At 37.4% G+C, this 17,900-nt stretch overlaps 1 protein-coding gene and 1 non-coding gene across 2 annotated transcripts in view; one reads left to right on the top strand and one right to left on the bottom strand.

The window, feature by feature from the left end:
- The window catches only part of Smp_133390 (restin-like), a 46,260-nt gene that overhangs the window by 20,641 nt on the left and 7,719 nt on the right, over positions 1-17,900 (top strand). The window contains exons 12-19 of the mRNA XM_018790504.1: positions 1,477-1,758; positions 4,041-4,150; positions 5,243-5,553; positions 6,911-7,005; positions 9,830-9,995; positions 12,615-12,994; positions 15,638-15,818; positions 15,972-16,100. Coding sequence (XP_018646234.1) covers positions 1,477-1,758; positions 4,041-4,150; positions 5,243-5,553; positions 6,911-7,005; positions 9,830-9,995; positions 12,615-12,994; positions 15,638-15,818; positions 15,972-16,100 — 1,654 coding nt within the window. The remainder of the gene's footprint in view (positions 1-1,476; positions 1,759-4,040; positions 4,151-5,242; positions 5,554-6,910; positions 7,006-9,829; positions 9,996-12,614; positions 12,995-15,637; positions 15,819-15,971; positions 16,101-17,900) is intronic.
- Smp_tRNA_01567_Pseudo_TTG.1.1 lies at positions 13,326-13,397 on the bottom strand. The gene has a single exon. It is a non-coding gene (tRNA).

The raw sequence follows: 17,900 nt of genomic DNA, 5'->3' as shown, positions 1-17,900 counted from the left end.
CTAGGACTCGTTAGCTAGATGTGCCTCGATCCCGTGAATTAAACCTCATCCCATTGTAGCTAAATGAATAACCCGATGGCGTTTGAAGCGGAGTTTGAGTTCCCGGGTGCAGGTACATCCAGCTGATGAGTCTTAGATAGGACGGAACTTGCATCCTGAAATCCACTGCTAACCACTATCATCTCTTCCCGATCGGACAAATACTAAAAACCACTGCATAAGTATTGCATAATTGTAATGATGATTTTGTTTTGTACCATATTCGACTGATTGGAATAAGATTTCTTCTCAGTGATTTTCTGTCTTCCAACTTGTGGCCTGAAGGTTTCAAGCGTTCGAGTGCTCACTATGTACACAGTTCAAGTTCTAGATGTAAAAGATAGATATAGATTGCCCATATATTCTCGAACTCTTAAAAGTTCTCAAACAAATGTTTCAATATCTTCACATTGTTCCTTGTTAAGGCTGATGTTCCGAATTTAGGGTTAGGATTTTCATCACTAACTAACATAAGTCAAAACGTAAAAATCGTATATAGATGAAGAATTTAGGAGACCATATGATTAGTTTATTCATAAAATCTTGTACCACCAGGTTTAGGTTTGTTTGAGGATCAAAGTTTTGAACTTAGGGACAGTTTTGGGTTCATCTATTCTGTATAATCTAAAAGGATAGAATTAAGCATTTGATACATCTAACACTATCATCTTTACTCTATGGTTGCAAAAAATGGTTTTTCACTCTAATTCTAAACATTTTGCACAAAACCCCAAAGGTGATTTACTTGATGCTGACTGGTTCATCCCTTAAGTATGCTTTTACCGAATAATCTATCATCGTTTAAGTTTGTCCACTAACATTAATCGGTTTAAATCTAATCAATCAGTCTTTTGTGATTTGTGCCTGATCTTTGTATGAAACTTTCAGGGTTCTACCCTGCCATTAAAACCAGTCGACAAAAAATCATGGTCATAGATTTCGTGTTAGTTCGCATTCATCAACACGGTATATCTACAAGCTTAGATGAATAGCTGATCCCTTCCTTCGTGTTCAAATCTTTCAGTGTCGCAGTCAGAGTTTGTTATCATTGATCTATTCATATCACGACCTGTTATTAGATCGATTTATTTTCATGAAAGTCTTTTAGTATGTTCTATTTGTAATTTCTATGAAAAAAAAGTCATACATACAAACACAATAACATACATCGACATCCCATTTCTGAGTTATTGTCGGGAACGAAATGCTTTATTGTGTGGCCTAAAATGTAATCCTTCGTTTCTGGTGTTGGTTTCAGTTCCTGATGTGGTTGTAAATTTACATAAATGTAGACTTCCATCTTAGAATAAGAGAGCTTTACAATGTTTCTGGTTTCTAGTAGGATTCATCAACCTTCATAAACTCCTCATAATTCTCATTGGATTTCATTCAATATTATTTTTTTATTCCTATCTTTGTTTACTTTAATTGTTGTAGAATTGTCGTGTTATGGATGAAGAAATGTCAAAAGAATATGATCCATTGACTGGATCACCTGTAAATAATGATAATGATAATCATCATCTACCTGAAGAAATGATTCATGATGATGAAGAAGAATCAAGATCATGGGTTATGCGAATGCCTGTTGGTCCATGGTGGTGTGAAGATTGTCAAGAATCAGTGACATCAACTAATTTAACTATATCACAATTATTTGCTATTTTACGTCAATGGACACCTTATGCACAGTTACAATTAATTACAATAGTTGAAGAGGTATGTTTCACTAATGGATATTGTTGATTGGTTGGGGGAAACACGTGAAGTTAATAAATTGATTGCTGTTTTCTTGATTTACAAATTTTGTTCGTTGTATTTAGGTGACTATAAAATTTGTCTTTCAGTCAATCAGTCAGTCATTTATAACGTAGACCTTATACATACGAACATCACTTCAAGTTATCAGGCCGAATTCCAGAGTAACGGATGTAAGAACAGTATCGGTAGTTACAGAAAATGGTGGGTTTCGAACATACGATTCAAAATATTAGTGAAATAAAAAAATTGAATTTAGAAGCCATAGATTGAATACATTTGCACCATTGCAAATGATTTTGAGCTATGTCATTCAAAGCCTCTAACCAGTGGTTACAATAACCTCGCGGAACCCAGCTCGGCAGTCTCCATCTACTTAAATAGCTCATTTCGATAGTCGGTGTCTTCATATATGTCTTGCTTTCGTCGTTTCTAGCTTCCTTCTAGTCTATTCCTATACCACACAACATGGCCTGTTGAGGTAGGGGATGGTTGACCATACCTGACACATGTCTTAACCACCTTAGGTGATGAAATTTTGCCACCCCATCAGTTCGTTCCCCATCCTTACCCAGTACTTTATTTTTAACGCAGGAATCGCTTAGTCGGCGGTCCAAAAATATAAGCGAGATAATTCGTGTTCAATATATATTTTTCTTAGTTAATATAAGTTTCTCTGACTAAGGGTTCTTCTCATGTTCAGATTTCCCTATTTTTTTCGGACTCTAGCTCCATTTATTTTGAAACAGGCGGCTGGGTAGTATCATTGACTCTCACACTAGCAGTTTGGCATAATGTCCAGATTTCTCATTACTTATGACTGACTCCGTGACTGAAAGTCACTTATATTATTGTGTACATGGTTAAGAGTTTGCGACATAACATCATAACAATAATAACGAACACTATGAAAGAGAGTAATCTGGTAATCAGAAAAGCGTGATTGTTTATATATTAAATTTCAAGTAGAATAACTCTTATATGTATTAGCAGCCAAACCTGGTCTTTGGGCAAATTGCAAACTGAGAGTGAGAATAACCAATCAAATAGTAAGGAAAACCATTGAGTAAATATGAATTTGAAAAGTATTATTGCAGTGATTATCACGTACAAGATTTTTGATCTTTTGACAGAACCACTTAATTAACCTGAGGTCTACCCGGCATAATTTCTATCCCATTTATACAAATTATTGTTGTTATCATTATTTTACCGTATAAACTACAAGAAGCGGAGGGATCCTTATCTCGGTATGCTGACCAATGTCGGTTGAGTATACGTTACAATGCAGACTGTATAGTCATGTTTAAGTGGTGGTTGAGACAATTCGATTCCCAACTATTTAATCTCAAACTGCAGCCCGCAAATGCCCTGGTACAGCCGAGAGTGGGGATGCTCGTCCTCTCTCCCGAAATGCTCTCACACGACCACGCCTATACAGCATCTACCAGGGAAGTCCTACTCACTGCCCTCTCGTGGCAGTTGTTGACGAAATTGAGAGCACAAAAAGCGAATGTCCGGCTCTTTAAACAGGTTAGTGGATATGGAGGATCCATCTAGGAGAGTTGCAAAACCCTAATTCTAAACCAATGGTGCACATTGACTACAATATACCGACGGAACGAATGGCGTATGAACCAATCGTTGGTCACTGGCTATCATGGGACTGCATCTCCTTACGATGCTCCACTGCCTTGTGGATCAGATCTTTAGGTCGAAGGCTTGAGGTATGGCCTCTTAAGAAAACCATGCGCTTCAGTTTGGGCACCCGGGCAGTATCATAACCTTCACACAATTAAATAAAATGACAATTTTTTGTGGCACATATGTATCTGGTGCTTCCTTGTACCAATACTTATGTGTTCAAATAAATAATAAGTAATCTCAAACTTGTTTTTGAATAATCCCAATATAGGAAATAAATTTAACTTGACTATCATCAGTATGTTAGTCTGTGATAATAAACCTCAGAGACAATGTATTCGGTTGAATGGTCGTTTGATATTAGTCATGATATGATTTGAACGAAACATACTAGGTGCAACGTATGCAATGACTGAATTATGAATTTGATCTTTGGATAGTAGGTTTGAGCATTTGATACAATGTCACATCTCATGTCTTTTTAATTGTTCATTCCTACCGTCAGCTGTTATGGTATGGTGATTATTTCTCTCTTCCATACACACACACACTCACATTCGTATATATCTCTACACAATTTTGTTTATTTCCATCAATAGATATTTAGACGTGGTGCTCATGTTGATGATCGTGACGGTCTAAGTGATATGACTTTATTACATTTTACTGCAAAATCCGGTGCATTAGGCGATGAACAAGCTTCGTGTCGGTAAGTTTTTGTTTGCCATTGAAAAGATAGGTAAATCTTGTTTATGTTACTAATGGAATGATTATGTCATTCATTATCCGCAAATATTATATTCTAATCGAATAGTTGTTTTGAGGATTAGCTTAATTCATAAATATTATTTGTCACAGATTAGTCTTAGTGGACTTTGGATTAAAATGTAGGGAACACTGGGTATCTGTTTCGTTTTGGTGTGTGACTTCTTGACAGTGAGTACCCTCGGGATTGAAACTAAGACCCCCAGTTTTTGTGATGGTATCTCGATTCGAGCCATGGAGCTATGTATTCGTGTAATTCAGATAGTGTCATATCATTGGTTGATCACTGGGTAATGATCAATCAATTATGATTATATTTCACTCATACAGGAGATCGGTCGTGGCCCCTATGCTGACTAGTGTAGGGGATGGTTGCAAGAGAGTTAGGGGCGGTCAAACCAAAACGTGACATCAGTGCTCGAAGTCACTAACTTCCAGTCAGAGCCATGTTGGCAGATGCAGACTATTTGGTTGGAGTCCGCTTGACTATCGTAACCAATGGTTGGAGACTCTAGGTGACATGGCTCAGAATCGATCACAATGTTGTAGGTGTATACACTCTTTATCTTCCCTTAAACCTTAAGATTCAAATTTGCTTCATATCTGTTTTTCTTCCTGTATTATATCCTTATATACAACTTTTCATTTATATATTACCACCACTAAATTAATTGCTTCTATGAATCCAGTGTTCATCTTGTTGTGCTAACGAGGTATGGCAACTTGGACCGATGCATATATGTGCCTGGTCCTACGGTGTAGCTGACTGACTGACGGTCGCGGCCCGAATAGCTCAGTGGTAACGTCTCTGACTGTGAAGCTGGGTGACACTGGATCAAATCGGTCAGGGAGCACCAGTTCCCTCAAGATTACAGATAGACCTTTCTGACGAGTGTCAAGTAGCATGAAACTCGGGTCTAGGTTTTCCTGTTGACCACCTCCGACCACCATCTTAGTATCATATTATCTTTTTCTTTGTAGTTTTTTTCTCTTGTTTACCTCTAATTTTATTTATTTATTTATTTCCTTTTGGAAGTATTGCTAATTATTTATTAGATGAAGGTGCTAATCTTGAAGCTCGTTGTAAATGGACTGATATGACACCGTTACATTATGCAGCTTATTTTGATTGTCCATTATTAGCTGATTTATTGATTAATCGTGGTGCATGTATATCAGCTAGAACATGTTTAATTGATCATTCAACACCGTTACATTTAGCTGCTAGTCAATTATCATTAGGTACTGCACGTATATTAATACAAGCAGCTGATTTTTCTGTTACAAAAACTGGACAACGATATGATGCTAAAGATGCAAAAGATGGTTATGGACGTACACCATATGGTGAGATGATTGTGATTTTCTTTATTTGTACAAATTTGATTATTATGATTATTATTTGAGTGCACATCAACGCTGGTACGTAGGTACAGCTGACGAGTCGTAAATAGGACGAAACACGTCGTGAATTCCATTGCTAGCTTTCGTTCATCTTTGCTAATACTATCATTTGATGGGATATTTTTAAAGGATAACTCACTGAAATTGATGAATTACTTAATAACAGTCAATATTATATTTGTCTAGTGTTTTATCAGTATGCTATTTAGCTATTAGTCTAAGTGATTTCATGTTTATCTGGTTAGAAGTAATCGGCAGAGAACTCTAGATCCATGGTTTTCGCTATTTACTACTGGCTAGTATGGTGTAGATACAATCTTGAGAGGAATTGGTGCATGTGACTAGATGTTTTCCAGTTGCCTAACATTCACTTTTTAAATAGGGGTGTATCTCAATGAATTGATCTTAGCTGAGAAGGAAAACATGGTGATTTGACACAGGTTTTGCATAATAATTTGGAACTCTTGTAACTGTGCCCACTGACGGTTAGTAATGTCAACCATAGAAGAATAATGATATTAGCTTGAATTGTTTCGGAAAGTACATAATTCAGCTACTTATGTCTAAGATTGCACAACTTCATTGATGAATTTGCCTTTTTATACGAACTCTTTACTGTTCAACTTAAATTATTACTCATGTTTTTCCGTACTGTCAGAAATAATGCCCTAGATGAGATCTTGATATAATCATCAAAACATTAAATGTAATACTGAAAACTTTATTGATTGGATAGTGAATAACTTATCTAACTGATATGTTCCAGTGGCTTATGTATATCTACGAATTCATCTGCTCCTGTAAAGAAAGCTATATTCAGCACTCAACCAGATAACTGAGCCAATGAATTAGTGAACACTTTCCTTCGTGGCTGAGAAAAGGTTTCGTCAAAACAATGCATAGTTCTCTTATATCACACTTCATCGATAACGATCATGTATAGACAGAAATAGGTCAATTGAAGTGATTTGTCGTATTCCTACTAGTTCCGTTTTTGGGTTCAATCTCGTCACTAAAACCGATGGTCAACATGCTTTAGACAGGTAGTAAAACCAAAGACAAGAAAAATTTACAAAAACAACTATTGAACCTTTATAGTTGTTTCGTTTCTCAATGTAAGCCTTTTATCCAGAAGGGCCTACCGGCTTTATTAACTACGTCTGACTGAAGGAGCCACTGTATATTTGATTAAAGTCTGGTGAGGATCTAATATAAAACAATATTGTTTGCTGATGTATGTTGTTTTAATCTGCGATGTGGAAATTTTAGAAACTTACCATATCAATTATTATTATTTCAGAATGTCTACCGCCTTCAGGTCAACTTCCAGAGCCTTTGTGTACACTACGAGATTTATTGGCTGAATTACTTCGTCCAACATCTCCACAACAAACTGTAAGTCGGTATATATATGACACGTTCACGTTTCCTACCTACCAATCAATTAAGACTGAATTGTTAGATTGAAGTTTATCTCTTTCTTCTGAAGTCAGAATATGAGGCTCATGATCTTTTATGTACATTATAATGTTGACTTATACAGACTAGTCATATTATGTTCGTCCTTTACCTATATGAGCTAATTAAAAAATGTGGTGTAAAATACACTTGGCTCATTGTAAATAAATAAGATATAAAGTGTTATCTTGTGAGGTAACCATTTGATAGATTGAACACTTATCATTCAGTAATCAATAACTTCGAACTTGAAATAAGATGTATCGTATTAGCTTACGTTTATTGTAGTGAACTTGAGACATTAAGATGAATAAAAGAAGCTGAATTCCAAGACACGTGTTACGTATGCCCAACTACCGACTGCCCTGACGTGCAATGTTTCATGGTATAGGAGTAGGTTGGAAGAAAGCTAGAGGCGGCCAGACCGGCACAAATCCATGAAGTCACTGACAAGTGGACTGAGCCATGTTGGTAGGTGTAGATTATCTGGTTGGGATTCGCGAGATGATAGCAATCGATGGTTAGAGACCTTGAATGACATGGCTCAAAATCGTTTGCAATGGCGAAGGTGCATTCCCTCTTTGTATTCTATCAAATTCGAATCTGAATTCTTCATGTCCCTATACTTTTTAAAAATTTATTTCACTGTGATATACTCCTTCAATAACATCTTCAAACCCTAATCTTTCTGATTAATGCTTATACTCTTACTACTTTTACCACTATGGGATTTGAATCGACAACTACATCTCTGTGCTAATGTGGTATGACAACTTGAACTGATGTACGAACGTACGAAGTTCTGCGTTGTGACTGACTGACTGAATTCCAAGACAGATCGAAATAATTTATTATCAATGATAATGAGAAGTATTAAACATTGCACACATTGTTCAAAAAGATAAAATGAAAAGGTAGGTATGTGAAGATGCTACGTTTTGAAGAGATTATGATGTGACCTAAAACTGGCAAACGGAACGAAGGTCAGCAACGCAACAACAGGAGAAGCCAAATTATTCAACTACCCCTCAACCCTGTTAACTAGAGGGTGAAGACTTGATTCAATCGAGGGAAATGTATATTCCAAAAGCGACCCGGACACACGAACAAATAAGCACACAACTCAAGCGTATAAATACTTCCTTACGCTTGTTACCCCTTGTGGAGGAGCATAGGCCGCTCACCAGCATTCTCCATCCAACTCTGTCCTGAGCCTTCCTTTCCAGTTCTTTCCAGTTGCTATTCATCCTTTTCATATCGGCTTCTATTTCCCAGCGTAGTGTGTTCTTTGGCCTTCCTCTTTTCCGCTTCCCTTCCGGATTCCAAGTTAGGGATTGAGTCGTGATGCACATTGGTGATTTCCTCAATGTATGTCCGATCCACTTCCAATGTCTTTTCCTAATTTCCTCTTCAGCTGGAAGCTAGTTTGTCCTCTCCCATAAAACGCTGTTGCTGATAGTATCCGGCCAGTGGATGTTGAGTATTTTGCGTAGACAACTGTTCATAAATACTTGTACCTTCCTAATGATGGCCGTAGTAGTTCTCCACGTTTCAGCTCCATACAGTAGGACTGTCTTGACGTTCGTATTAAAGATTCTGACCTTGAAGTTGGTTGAGAGTTGTTTTGAGTTCCATATGTTCTTCAATTGTAGAAATGCTGCCCTTGCTTTGCCAATCCTCGCCTTTACATCTGCATCCGATCCCCCTTGTTTATCAACGATGCTCCAAGCGTATAAATACAGTATGAAAATATCCTTGGGAAACGTCAGAAAATAGCGTATTAAAAGAGAGAAAAAAACTAATGTCATTTAAGGTCCTTTCAAGTGGGAAATACAATCGGAAGGTGAAGATGTGCGTTTTGACTGGAAAATGAGAAATTCTCAACAAAAATAAGAGGTTTACCATTTGATTATTGGGGATCTGGTATCCCTAATAGAGGCCAATGAAAATTCATGATGAATAGGAAGGTGAAAATTGGATAGCATTATACCATTGTAAATGACTTTGTATCATATTATTGTTGTTATGTGTTCAAATCTCAAACGTTATGAATTGATTCTTTGTCTTGATTTGACCGTATTTGACTTTGTTATCACCTCCATTAACACCAGAGAGCATTAACCATCGAAGTATTATTCATAAAATAACGTTCAACAATGAAACATTTCAATTATTGTCTATATAATATCTATTTATTTATTTAAACACATTAATATTGGTACAAGGAAACACCAGATACATATGCGCCGCGCAAATCTCATTTGATTTGTGTAAGGGCTACGATACTGCCCGAGTGCCCAAACCGAAGCAGGTTGTTTTCTTAGGGAGCCACACCCTGAGCCTTTGACCTAAAGGTCTGATCCAGAAGGCAGTGGAGCATCGTAAAGAGATGCATTCTCTTTGTAGCCGGTGACCAACGATTGATTCATACATCATTAATGACTTCTGGATCCTGGATCTCATGTGCACCATTGGTTTGCAATCAGGGTTTTCCAAATCCCGTAGATGAACTTTCCGTGTCCATCAACACGGGTAAAGCGCCGGACATTCACTTTTCGTTCTACCAGTTTCGTAGACAACACCCCCGCCACGACAAAGCAGTGAGTAGGACTTCCCTGGCAGAGGCTATATATACGTGGCCATGTGAGAGCATTTGGAGAGTGGGAACGGACTCTCCCCATTCTCGGCTGTACCAGGGTATTTGTGGGCTACACAATATCTAAGATTATTCATATTCTCCTTGCTATTATTATTGTTTTAGGATGATATTGACATTGAAAAGAAAATCATTCAAACCACTTCAAATGATTATTCAACTGAATATCGAAATGAACATATTACTAATGATTATGTGAATAATCAAAGTTTACCAACTGAGAATTCTCATTCGCAACAGTCTACATACAATGGAGTTGATTGGTTAGTTGGTAAGTATTTTGTCTTAATATAATAAGAAACATTTGGAAATGTAATGTAATCCAATTGTCATCTCATCTCTCTCTCACACCCTCGAAGAGGAAATTGTACACGACGCGCGTTTCGTCCTGGATTCCACTGCTAGCCACTATCCATCTTTGCTCATAATGCTTGTAAATTAAGGCTATATCGAGGCAATACGCACAGTATACACATATGCCAATAAGAGACTGACCAGTTGCAATCCTAAACATCAATGGGAAGATTCAAACAAACAATACTAAGTTGAATGTTGAATATGGTTTCTTTTGAACTCTCTTTTTGTAATCTGAATATCTTATTTTGTATTTCGCGTGGAGATTGTGAGGATACACACTGTACTGTTATGTATGAAACTACAATCCAATAGTTGTCTAGCTATGACAAGTCTTCGGTAGTTTTCTTGTTGATATTATTGTCAAATTATAGGAAATCTTTACATAACCTTCTGCGTACACATAATTATTTGTAATGGCTTAAATTCAAGATTGAGTTCCAATCTCTTTTCACTGGTATATATTTATGTATCTTGTTCACGTCACCTCGATACAATCATTTTGTTATAAGTTTTCTCTTAGTATAGATAGATTATGGATTTCAGTAGGGAGCCAGGACGTTGCTTTTGTCTTTCTTGGCACTTATCATCTAAACGTGCGTACTTCGTAGTATTGACGTTGACACAATTCGTAATCCAATTTCTTTTGTTTCAAATATCAATGTGTCAATCTCTAAGCTACCACTTCAACAGTCTTGGAGACTTGATAGTATTATATTATCGTAAAGTATTATCTATTTAGTGAGTTCTATTGAAATCTCGGACAAACGAGGATCATTAATATAAAGCTTATGACATATGTATTAAACCAACATTACTATAACATATTAGAATGAAATTTTGGAAGTGTTGTAACGATGATAAAAAGTGAGAGTAAACCTAGAGAATACTGTTGAAAAAAACAAACACATATCGGGAGCAAGATAAAGAGTGAAAGTTTCGTGGATCATTGTGAACTATCCTAGTAGGCACCACCTGTTGTTGGGAATCACTATAATGTCGTAAGGTGTATCTAACAGGCTTACTATTCACTTTTATGTTAACATACTTCCTTGTACTCTCAAAACAAACTTTAAGAGATGCTCTTGATTTGTTTTGTGAACGCTGTTTTTATTTTGGTTGTGAAAATGTGGCTTATATATCTTTGATGATTAATTACCATTTTGGATGACAGTAGTATCACTTGTTATACTCAAACGTGGATATTTCCGAAGTATCTCATGCTTCACAAAATGAATATTCGTATAATCTATGATCTGATAGTTTGAAAAGCTAAGAAAGGAACAGATAGAGAAATCGAATTGACTAGGACGTTACTCGACTTTTTCCTGATTTTGACTAACTGAAAAGGCACATAAATACACTTCTGCTCGTATTTCAGAGAGGTTATCTTATGTTATTAAGAGTGGACGGTCTGTTAAAAATTGTTTTGACACTATGTTATGTTTGAAGCGATGAGTTTCCTAATCTGCGAACGAAACGAAGACTCATTGACACGATGGCTAGATCAGCTAACTATTCCGATGAGTCTCAGCCCAGCTAACTAGAGAGAGCCACACAATAACAATGAGAATGAGAAGAGATATAGCGTGTAAGATGCGTTTAAAGGAAAAAGCAACAATAAGGACCACAAATTAGTGTATGGTAGTGAAAAAACAATGGTAATTGGAGAAACAAAAAAGTGCGACCCGAAAGAATTCTTTCAGTTCAAGAAGTTTAAGGCCACAACCGGAGCCTTTGAACTAAAGGTCTGATCACCAAGGAAGTGGAGAAACGTAAGGAAATGCAGTCCTATGGTAGCCGATGACCAATGATTGGTTCATAAGTCATTTGTTCCCTCAGGATATTGGAGCTAATGTGCACCATTGGTTTGGAATCAGGGTTTTTCAAGTCCATCAGGTGAGACCCTCCGCGTCCACCAACCCGGGTAAAGCGCTGGAGTTTCTCTTTTTGTCCTCTCACTTTAGTAAACAACATCTTCGCCACGAGAAGGCAGTGAGTAGGACTTACCTGGCAGGGGCTATATACGCGTGGCCATATGAGAGTGTTTCGAGAGGGAGAACAGACTCTCCCCACTCTCCACCTTACTAGGGCGTTTTAGGGCAAAAGCAAGAGATTCAAATGTTTAAAACAGAATTAGAAAAATTAGGCTTTTACCAAGTGAACTCTAGGGATCTTACATCCTCAGCTCACCACGATTTAATGAACTATAATTTCTCCTAGCTTAAGAAGTACACAACGCAGTCTGGAAATTATTATCTGTGCACCTGATATAAAATTTCCATATTCACTGTGAGGCTTGAGGAATCGTTATCGTCCTACTTTGTTTTCAAGATTCGGAAAAGACAACTAAAGAACTACCAGGCTGCACTGGATTGTTCTCCTATAATACTCTAGTATATCCCAGTCATTCTGTAATCTGTTTATGTAAATTTTGTTTCTCATTGTAAAACGATTGACAATATTTATTTGAAATAAGATATCATGTTACCTATTTATTTTTTATAATATTTCATTGTGATCCACACACACACAGCTGAATCTGGTTTCTTATCACCTCGTACTAAACGTTCACCAACCAATATTCAACAACCACTAAATAATAATAATATCAATAATGATGTGAAAAGTCCTACAACAAGTCAATCAAAGAAATTTACTGTGTCTGCAAAAGTTACCCTACAATCGATGGGTTTAGCTTTAGGCGATCGTGTTTGTATTGCACCTGGCAATTCCGTACCATCATCATCCTCAGCGATGCAGACCAGTGGTAAGAATCAGCCACAGCTGACAACAGGTGTTTCTGGTAGAATCGGTAAATTACGTTACTGTGGATCAGTTTCATTTGGTTCTGGTATATGGGTTGGTGTAGAGTTAGATGAACCAGTTGGGCGAAATAATGGTAGTGTAGCAGGAGTGAGTATTTTGGTCTTCTTTTCTTGTATTAAATAACAAAAAAATGTTTCCATTTTGTTATGTCCGACCTTTAGGTTGTTATTATTTTCTTGTTGCTAAGTTAATTTTGTTACGTCTATCTGTCGCTATAGTCAATCAAGCCTATTCAATATGATTTTCCATAGCTACAGATGATATTCATTGACTTATTGCTTACAGAAATCGAATTAACCAGAACACTACAATGTTCACCTGTAAGCAAAGATTGATAGTGGCTAGCAGTGGAATCCAGGACGCGCTTTCCATCCTATTTGGGACTCGTCAGCTGGATGTACCTGCATCTCAGAGTTGATGTTTACTCTGGGACTCGAACCCAGTAGCTTTCGCTTCAAACGCCATCGCGTTATCCACTCGGCCACTGAGTCCTGATAGCCACAAAACAAACAATACTAAATGAATGTTCACCTGGTTTTTATTATAGAAAAAAAGCCCATCAAAATATTTTTGAAAATTGAATACTGCTGTAGTGAACGAAAACACAGTCAGTCAGTTACAACATAGAACTTCGTACATACGTACATCAGTTCGAGTTGCCATACCACATTAGCACAGAGATGAAGTTGTCGATTCAAATCCTGTAGTGGCGTTGAAGTTATCGATTTCGCTGCGCGTTCGTATGTCGGGCTCGCCAGTTATGTAGTGCCGTGCTTCGATAATAGTTCATTTCGATAACCGTTATTATACCAATCTTAACGGTGTATAAAATCAGAAGGCGAAAGGAAGCGGCAACAACATTTTTATTGATAATCGATGCAGACCAGAAAGCTGTGGGCACATGAGCAAGTGTAAGCGAGCAAAGCAAAGATGACGCATAGTGGAGATGGCTGGGAAGCCAACTAGAGAGCAAAGCGAAAATGATGCGTATTGGAGATGGCTGGGAAGCCAACTCATTATGAGCAAGCATTACTCAATATTTATAGTCAGATAAAAATGAATGACAGACATATGATGAATAGGATACGAAGGGTACATACACATGCGCTCATATAACAAGGTAGTCAAGGTTAATAAGCGAATCGATTAACAAGATCAAAAGATGACTCAATGTATAGGTGAATTGGCTTGGCCAGTAACTAGAATGAAGTATATGGGCTTAACATAACAACTGATACTACAATCCCATATTGGTAGAAGTAGTAAGAGTATAAGTATTATGTGAAAGATAAGGGTTTGAAGAAGTTATTGAAGGAGTATAATACGGTGACATAAACTTGGAAAGAGAAAAAGGATACGGACATGAAGAATTCAGAAGATTAGAATTTGGTAGAACGAAAACACAGGTGGGGACAATCGAATTTACAATTGATTGAAGGAAGGATTGATTGAAGAAGGACTTGACACGCATTACATTGATCACCACCCAGTGATCAATCAATTGTGATTACATCTCAGTCCTACAGGAGGTTGGTCGCAGCCCGGATAGCTCAGTGGTAACGTCTCTGACTGTGGAGCTGGGTGACACGGGATCGATGACATAGATGACATAGTCCTGTTTTGTGAAGACGCTGACAAAATGCAGAGTCTTCTGTTAGAACTGAGTAATAATGCCAGGATGTTTGGGATGCGTTTCTCCCCATCAAAATGTAAATTGTTACTCCAGGACTGGCCTGCGTCAACACCTCAACTAAGGATAGGAAGTGAAGTAGTCGAACGCGTGGACAACTTCACTTATCTTGGAAGTCTGATCAGCCCTAATGGGTTGGTGTCTGGCGAATTCTCAGCACGGATTCAAAAAGCTCGTTTGGCTTTTGCCAACTTACGTCACCTATGGCGAAGACGAGATATCCGTCTATCAATTAAGGGACGAGTATACTGCGCATCAGTTCGTTCTGTTCTACTTTACGGCTGTGAAACATGACCATTAAGAGTAGAAGATACTCACAAGTTACTAGTATTTCACCACAGATGTCTTAGAAATATCACTCGCATATATTGGGATCACCGGGTAAGAAATAGTGAGGTTAGACTCAGGGTATTAGGAAATGATGGTAAATCAGTTGATGTGGTGATGAATCTTCATCGACTGAGATGGTTGGGCCACGTGTTACGTATGTCTGAACACCGATTACCACGACGTTCAATGCTGACTAGTATTGGCAATGGTTGGAAGAGAGTTAGTGGCGGCATCAGAGCATGAATTCACTGAATTCTAGTCTGAGCGATGTTGGTAGATGCGGACCACTTGGTTGGGGTCCGCATGATTATCGTAACCAATGGTTGGAGACTCTGTATGACATGGCATAGAATCGATCAGGTGTATACACTCTATGATTTCCCTTAAATTGTGAGAATAAAACTGCTTCCCATCTGTACTTCTTCCTGTACTATATCCTTATATACAACCTATCTTTTATATACTACACCCACTAAATTAACTACTTTTATGAATCCGGTGTTCATCTTGTTGCACAAACGATGTATGACAACTTGGACCGATGCATAAATGTGCCTGGTCCTACGTTGTAGCTTTCTGACTGACCAATGCTTCTAGTTTTTCAATAGTGGTCTAATTTAGAATTGGTTCATAATTTCAATCAAATTACGTAGTTCCGTATTTTGTTTAATTCTAAACTTCTTTTTCCTTCTTCAATTCATTATACACAGATACAATATTTCTCTTGTGCAAACCAACATGGTATATTTGCTCCAATTGGACGAGTTTATAAAACTGTAAATATTGATGGTAAACAAAATTGGCATCCAGTTACTTCGTCTACTAATACCACTATTAGTAATAGACGTTCTAGTAATTCATCGAATATATCGACTACGTCCAAAAAATTGAGTAATTTAAAAGAAGAAAATGCTGGTAGTAGCAGTAGTAGTATTAGTAATGGTAGTACAAGTGGTAACAACACACCTAAAAAACGTTTACCATCATCACGATCCAGTTATGCAATTAGTTCAACAACAATAACATCAATACCGGTGTCAACAGACAGTTCACTAAGAAATCAGCATAAACATTCGACAACTGTATCATCACAATTAAGTCGTACACCTACACCACCGTCAACTTTACAATCACCTAGTAGTTTTTCACATGTTACAGCGAAAATTGATACTGGTAAGTGAAAAGTTAATGAGAATTGAAGTTTATGCATCATTAGTTAGATATAATTAAAAATCACAACAACTATTGACAACCATAGAAAGCTTGTTGGGCAATTTTTCCTCATATGAAACTACTTAGTAATGCGCATCCACAACCACAGCTGGAAGTCGGGCCCGAGGATCTTCGGTCTGGCATACCTATGCTTAACCTATAGACCACTAAACCGATATTCTATGGTGTACAACTTTTCGTTCTATCAATTCATAGTGATACATGACCCTCTTCCATTGTCTTCTGGTGATAATTTCCTCATACTAAACATGATTGAACTCCATTGAACACGGCTCCTTATTAGAATTCTGGAAATTCGATATCGATCCTAGTCGCTAGTGTATTGTACTAATAATGACATTATAAGGTGTGACCATTGAAAATCGCGAAGGTGAATATACTGCAGATTTAACCATTAAGTTGTTGAATATATTTTCACCTGTTACCCCTCATGGAAGAGCGTTGGCCGCCCACTAGAATTTCTCATCGAAATCTGTTCTGAGCAATCTTTTGCAGTTGTTTCCTGTTGCCATTCATTTGTTTCAATTCCCGGCCTAGTGTGTTCCTTGGTTTTCCCTTTCCTTTCCCGTTCACCATTTCAAGTTAGCGCCTGCCTCGTGATGCAGTTTGGTGATTTCCACAGTGTATTTCCTAACCACTTCCAACGTCTTTTCGTAATTTCTTTTTGACCTGGAAGCTGATTGAATAATAAAGTTCCGATGACAGAATTCATTCTGAAGATAGTCCACAACGTATACTGGTTTTATTCTCATATTAACCATTGCAAACTAGGTCTTTCATAGCTGTTTCAATTTAGTATGGATCTATAAATTGATAGATACCCATGATACATACTACTAAAAGGTTGTTACATCTGAGTTAATCGAATCGCAGTAAAATGTTTTTTACTGTACTACTACTTGTGAGTAATAGCAAACCCCAACTTGGAATCCACATGGTAAAGCGAAAATAGGAATATCATAGTACATAATACGCCAAGAATTGGAGACAGACATCAAAAGAGTGAATAGCACTTGACAACATTCACATAGGTTCCAGAATCTTGAACGAACAAATGGCGCGTGAACTTATTTTTGGCCACTGGCTACCATGAGACTGTATCTGGTTGCTCCACTGCCTTGTGGATTAGACCTTCAAGCCAATGTTTCCGGGTGTGGCCCCTTAATCAAACAACCTGCTTCGGTCATAAATATTTTAAATGGCGCGTGAACTTATTTTTGGCCACTGGCTACCATGAGACTGTATCTGGTTGCTCCACTGCCTTGTGGATTAGACCTTCAAGCCAATGTTTCCGGGTATGGCCCCTTAATCAAACAACCTGCTTCGGTCATAAATATTTTATATGATTTTTGGTAATAACCGCCTCATTTAGTATAGTTTACAATTGATGTATATTTCTATGTCTGTTTGTGTGTTTCTGGGATCATCATTGTCACTACATAAATAATTTAATAGTGAATCAGTATGATATACACCCAAATACTTTTCTTTTCACTTGTTCTTCTTATGAAAATGATTCATTTAATAAAACTAATTAGAATATTTTATTGAACACATTCTAGTAATTTCCATAGTTGAAAGAGTGAGTCAATTGACAGTGCATGGCACAGTGAGACCTACTGTAGCCTTGATGGAAGAAAAGCCTGTCTGCATCACCTTACCATTTAGAGGTGATTCAAATAGCCTTATATTGAAACAAAGGCCTAAATCAGTCATCAACAAAACATATTGTGCAGTTAA

The sequence above is a fragment of the Schistosoma mansoni genome (genome assembly GCF_000237925.1).
Source record: "Schistosoma mansoni, WGS project CABG00000000 data, supercontig 0080, strain Puerto Rico, whole genome shotgun sequence".
In the NCBI taxonomy this organism is placed as follows: domain Eukaryota; kingdom Metazoa; phylum Platyhelminthes; class Trematoda; order Strigeidida; family Schistosomatidae; genus Schistosoma; species Schistosoma mansoni.
The sequence above is the reverse complement of the archived record's forward strand: the minus strand, read 5'-3'. Positions and strand labels throughout refer to the sequence as shown.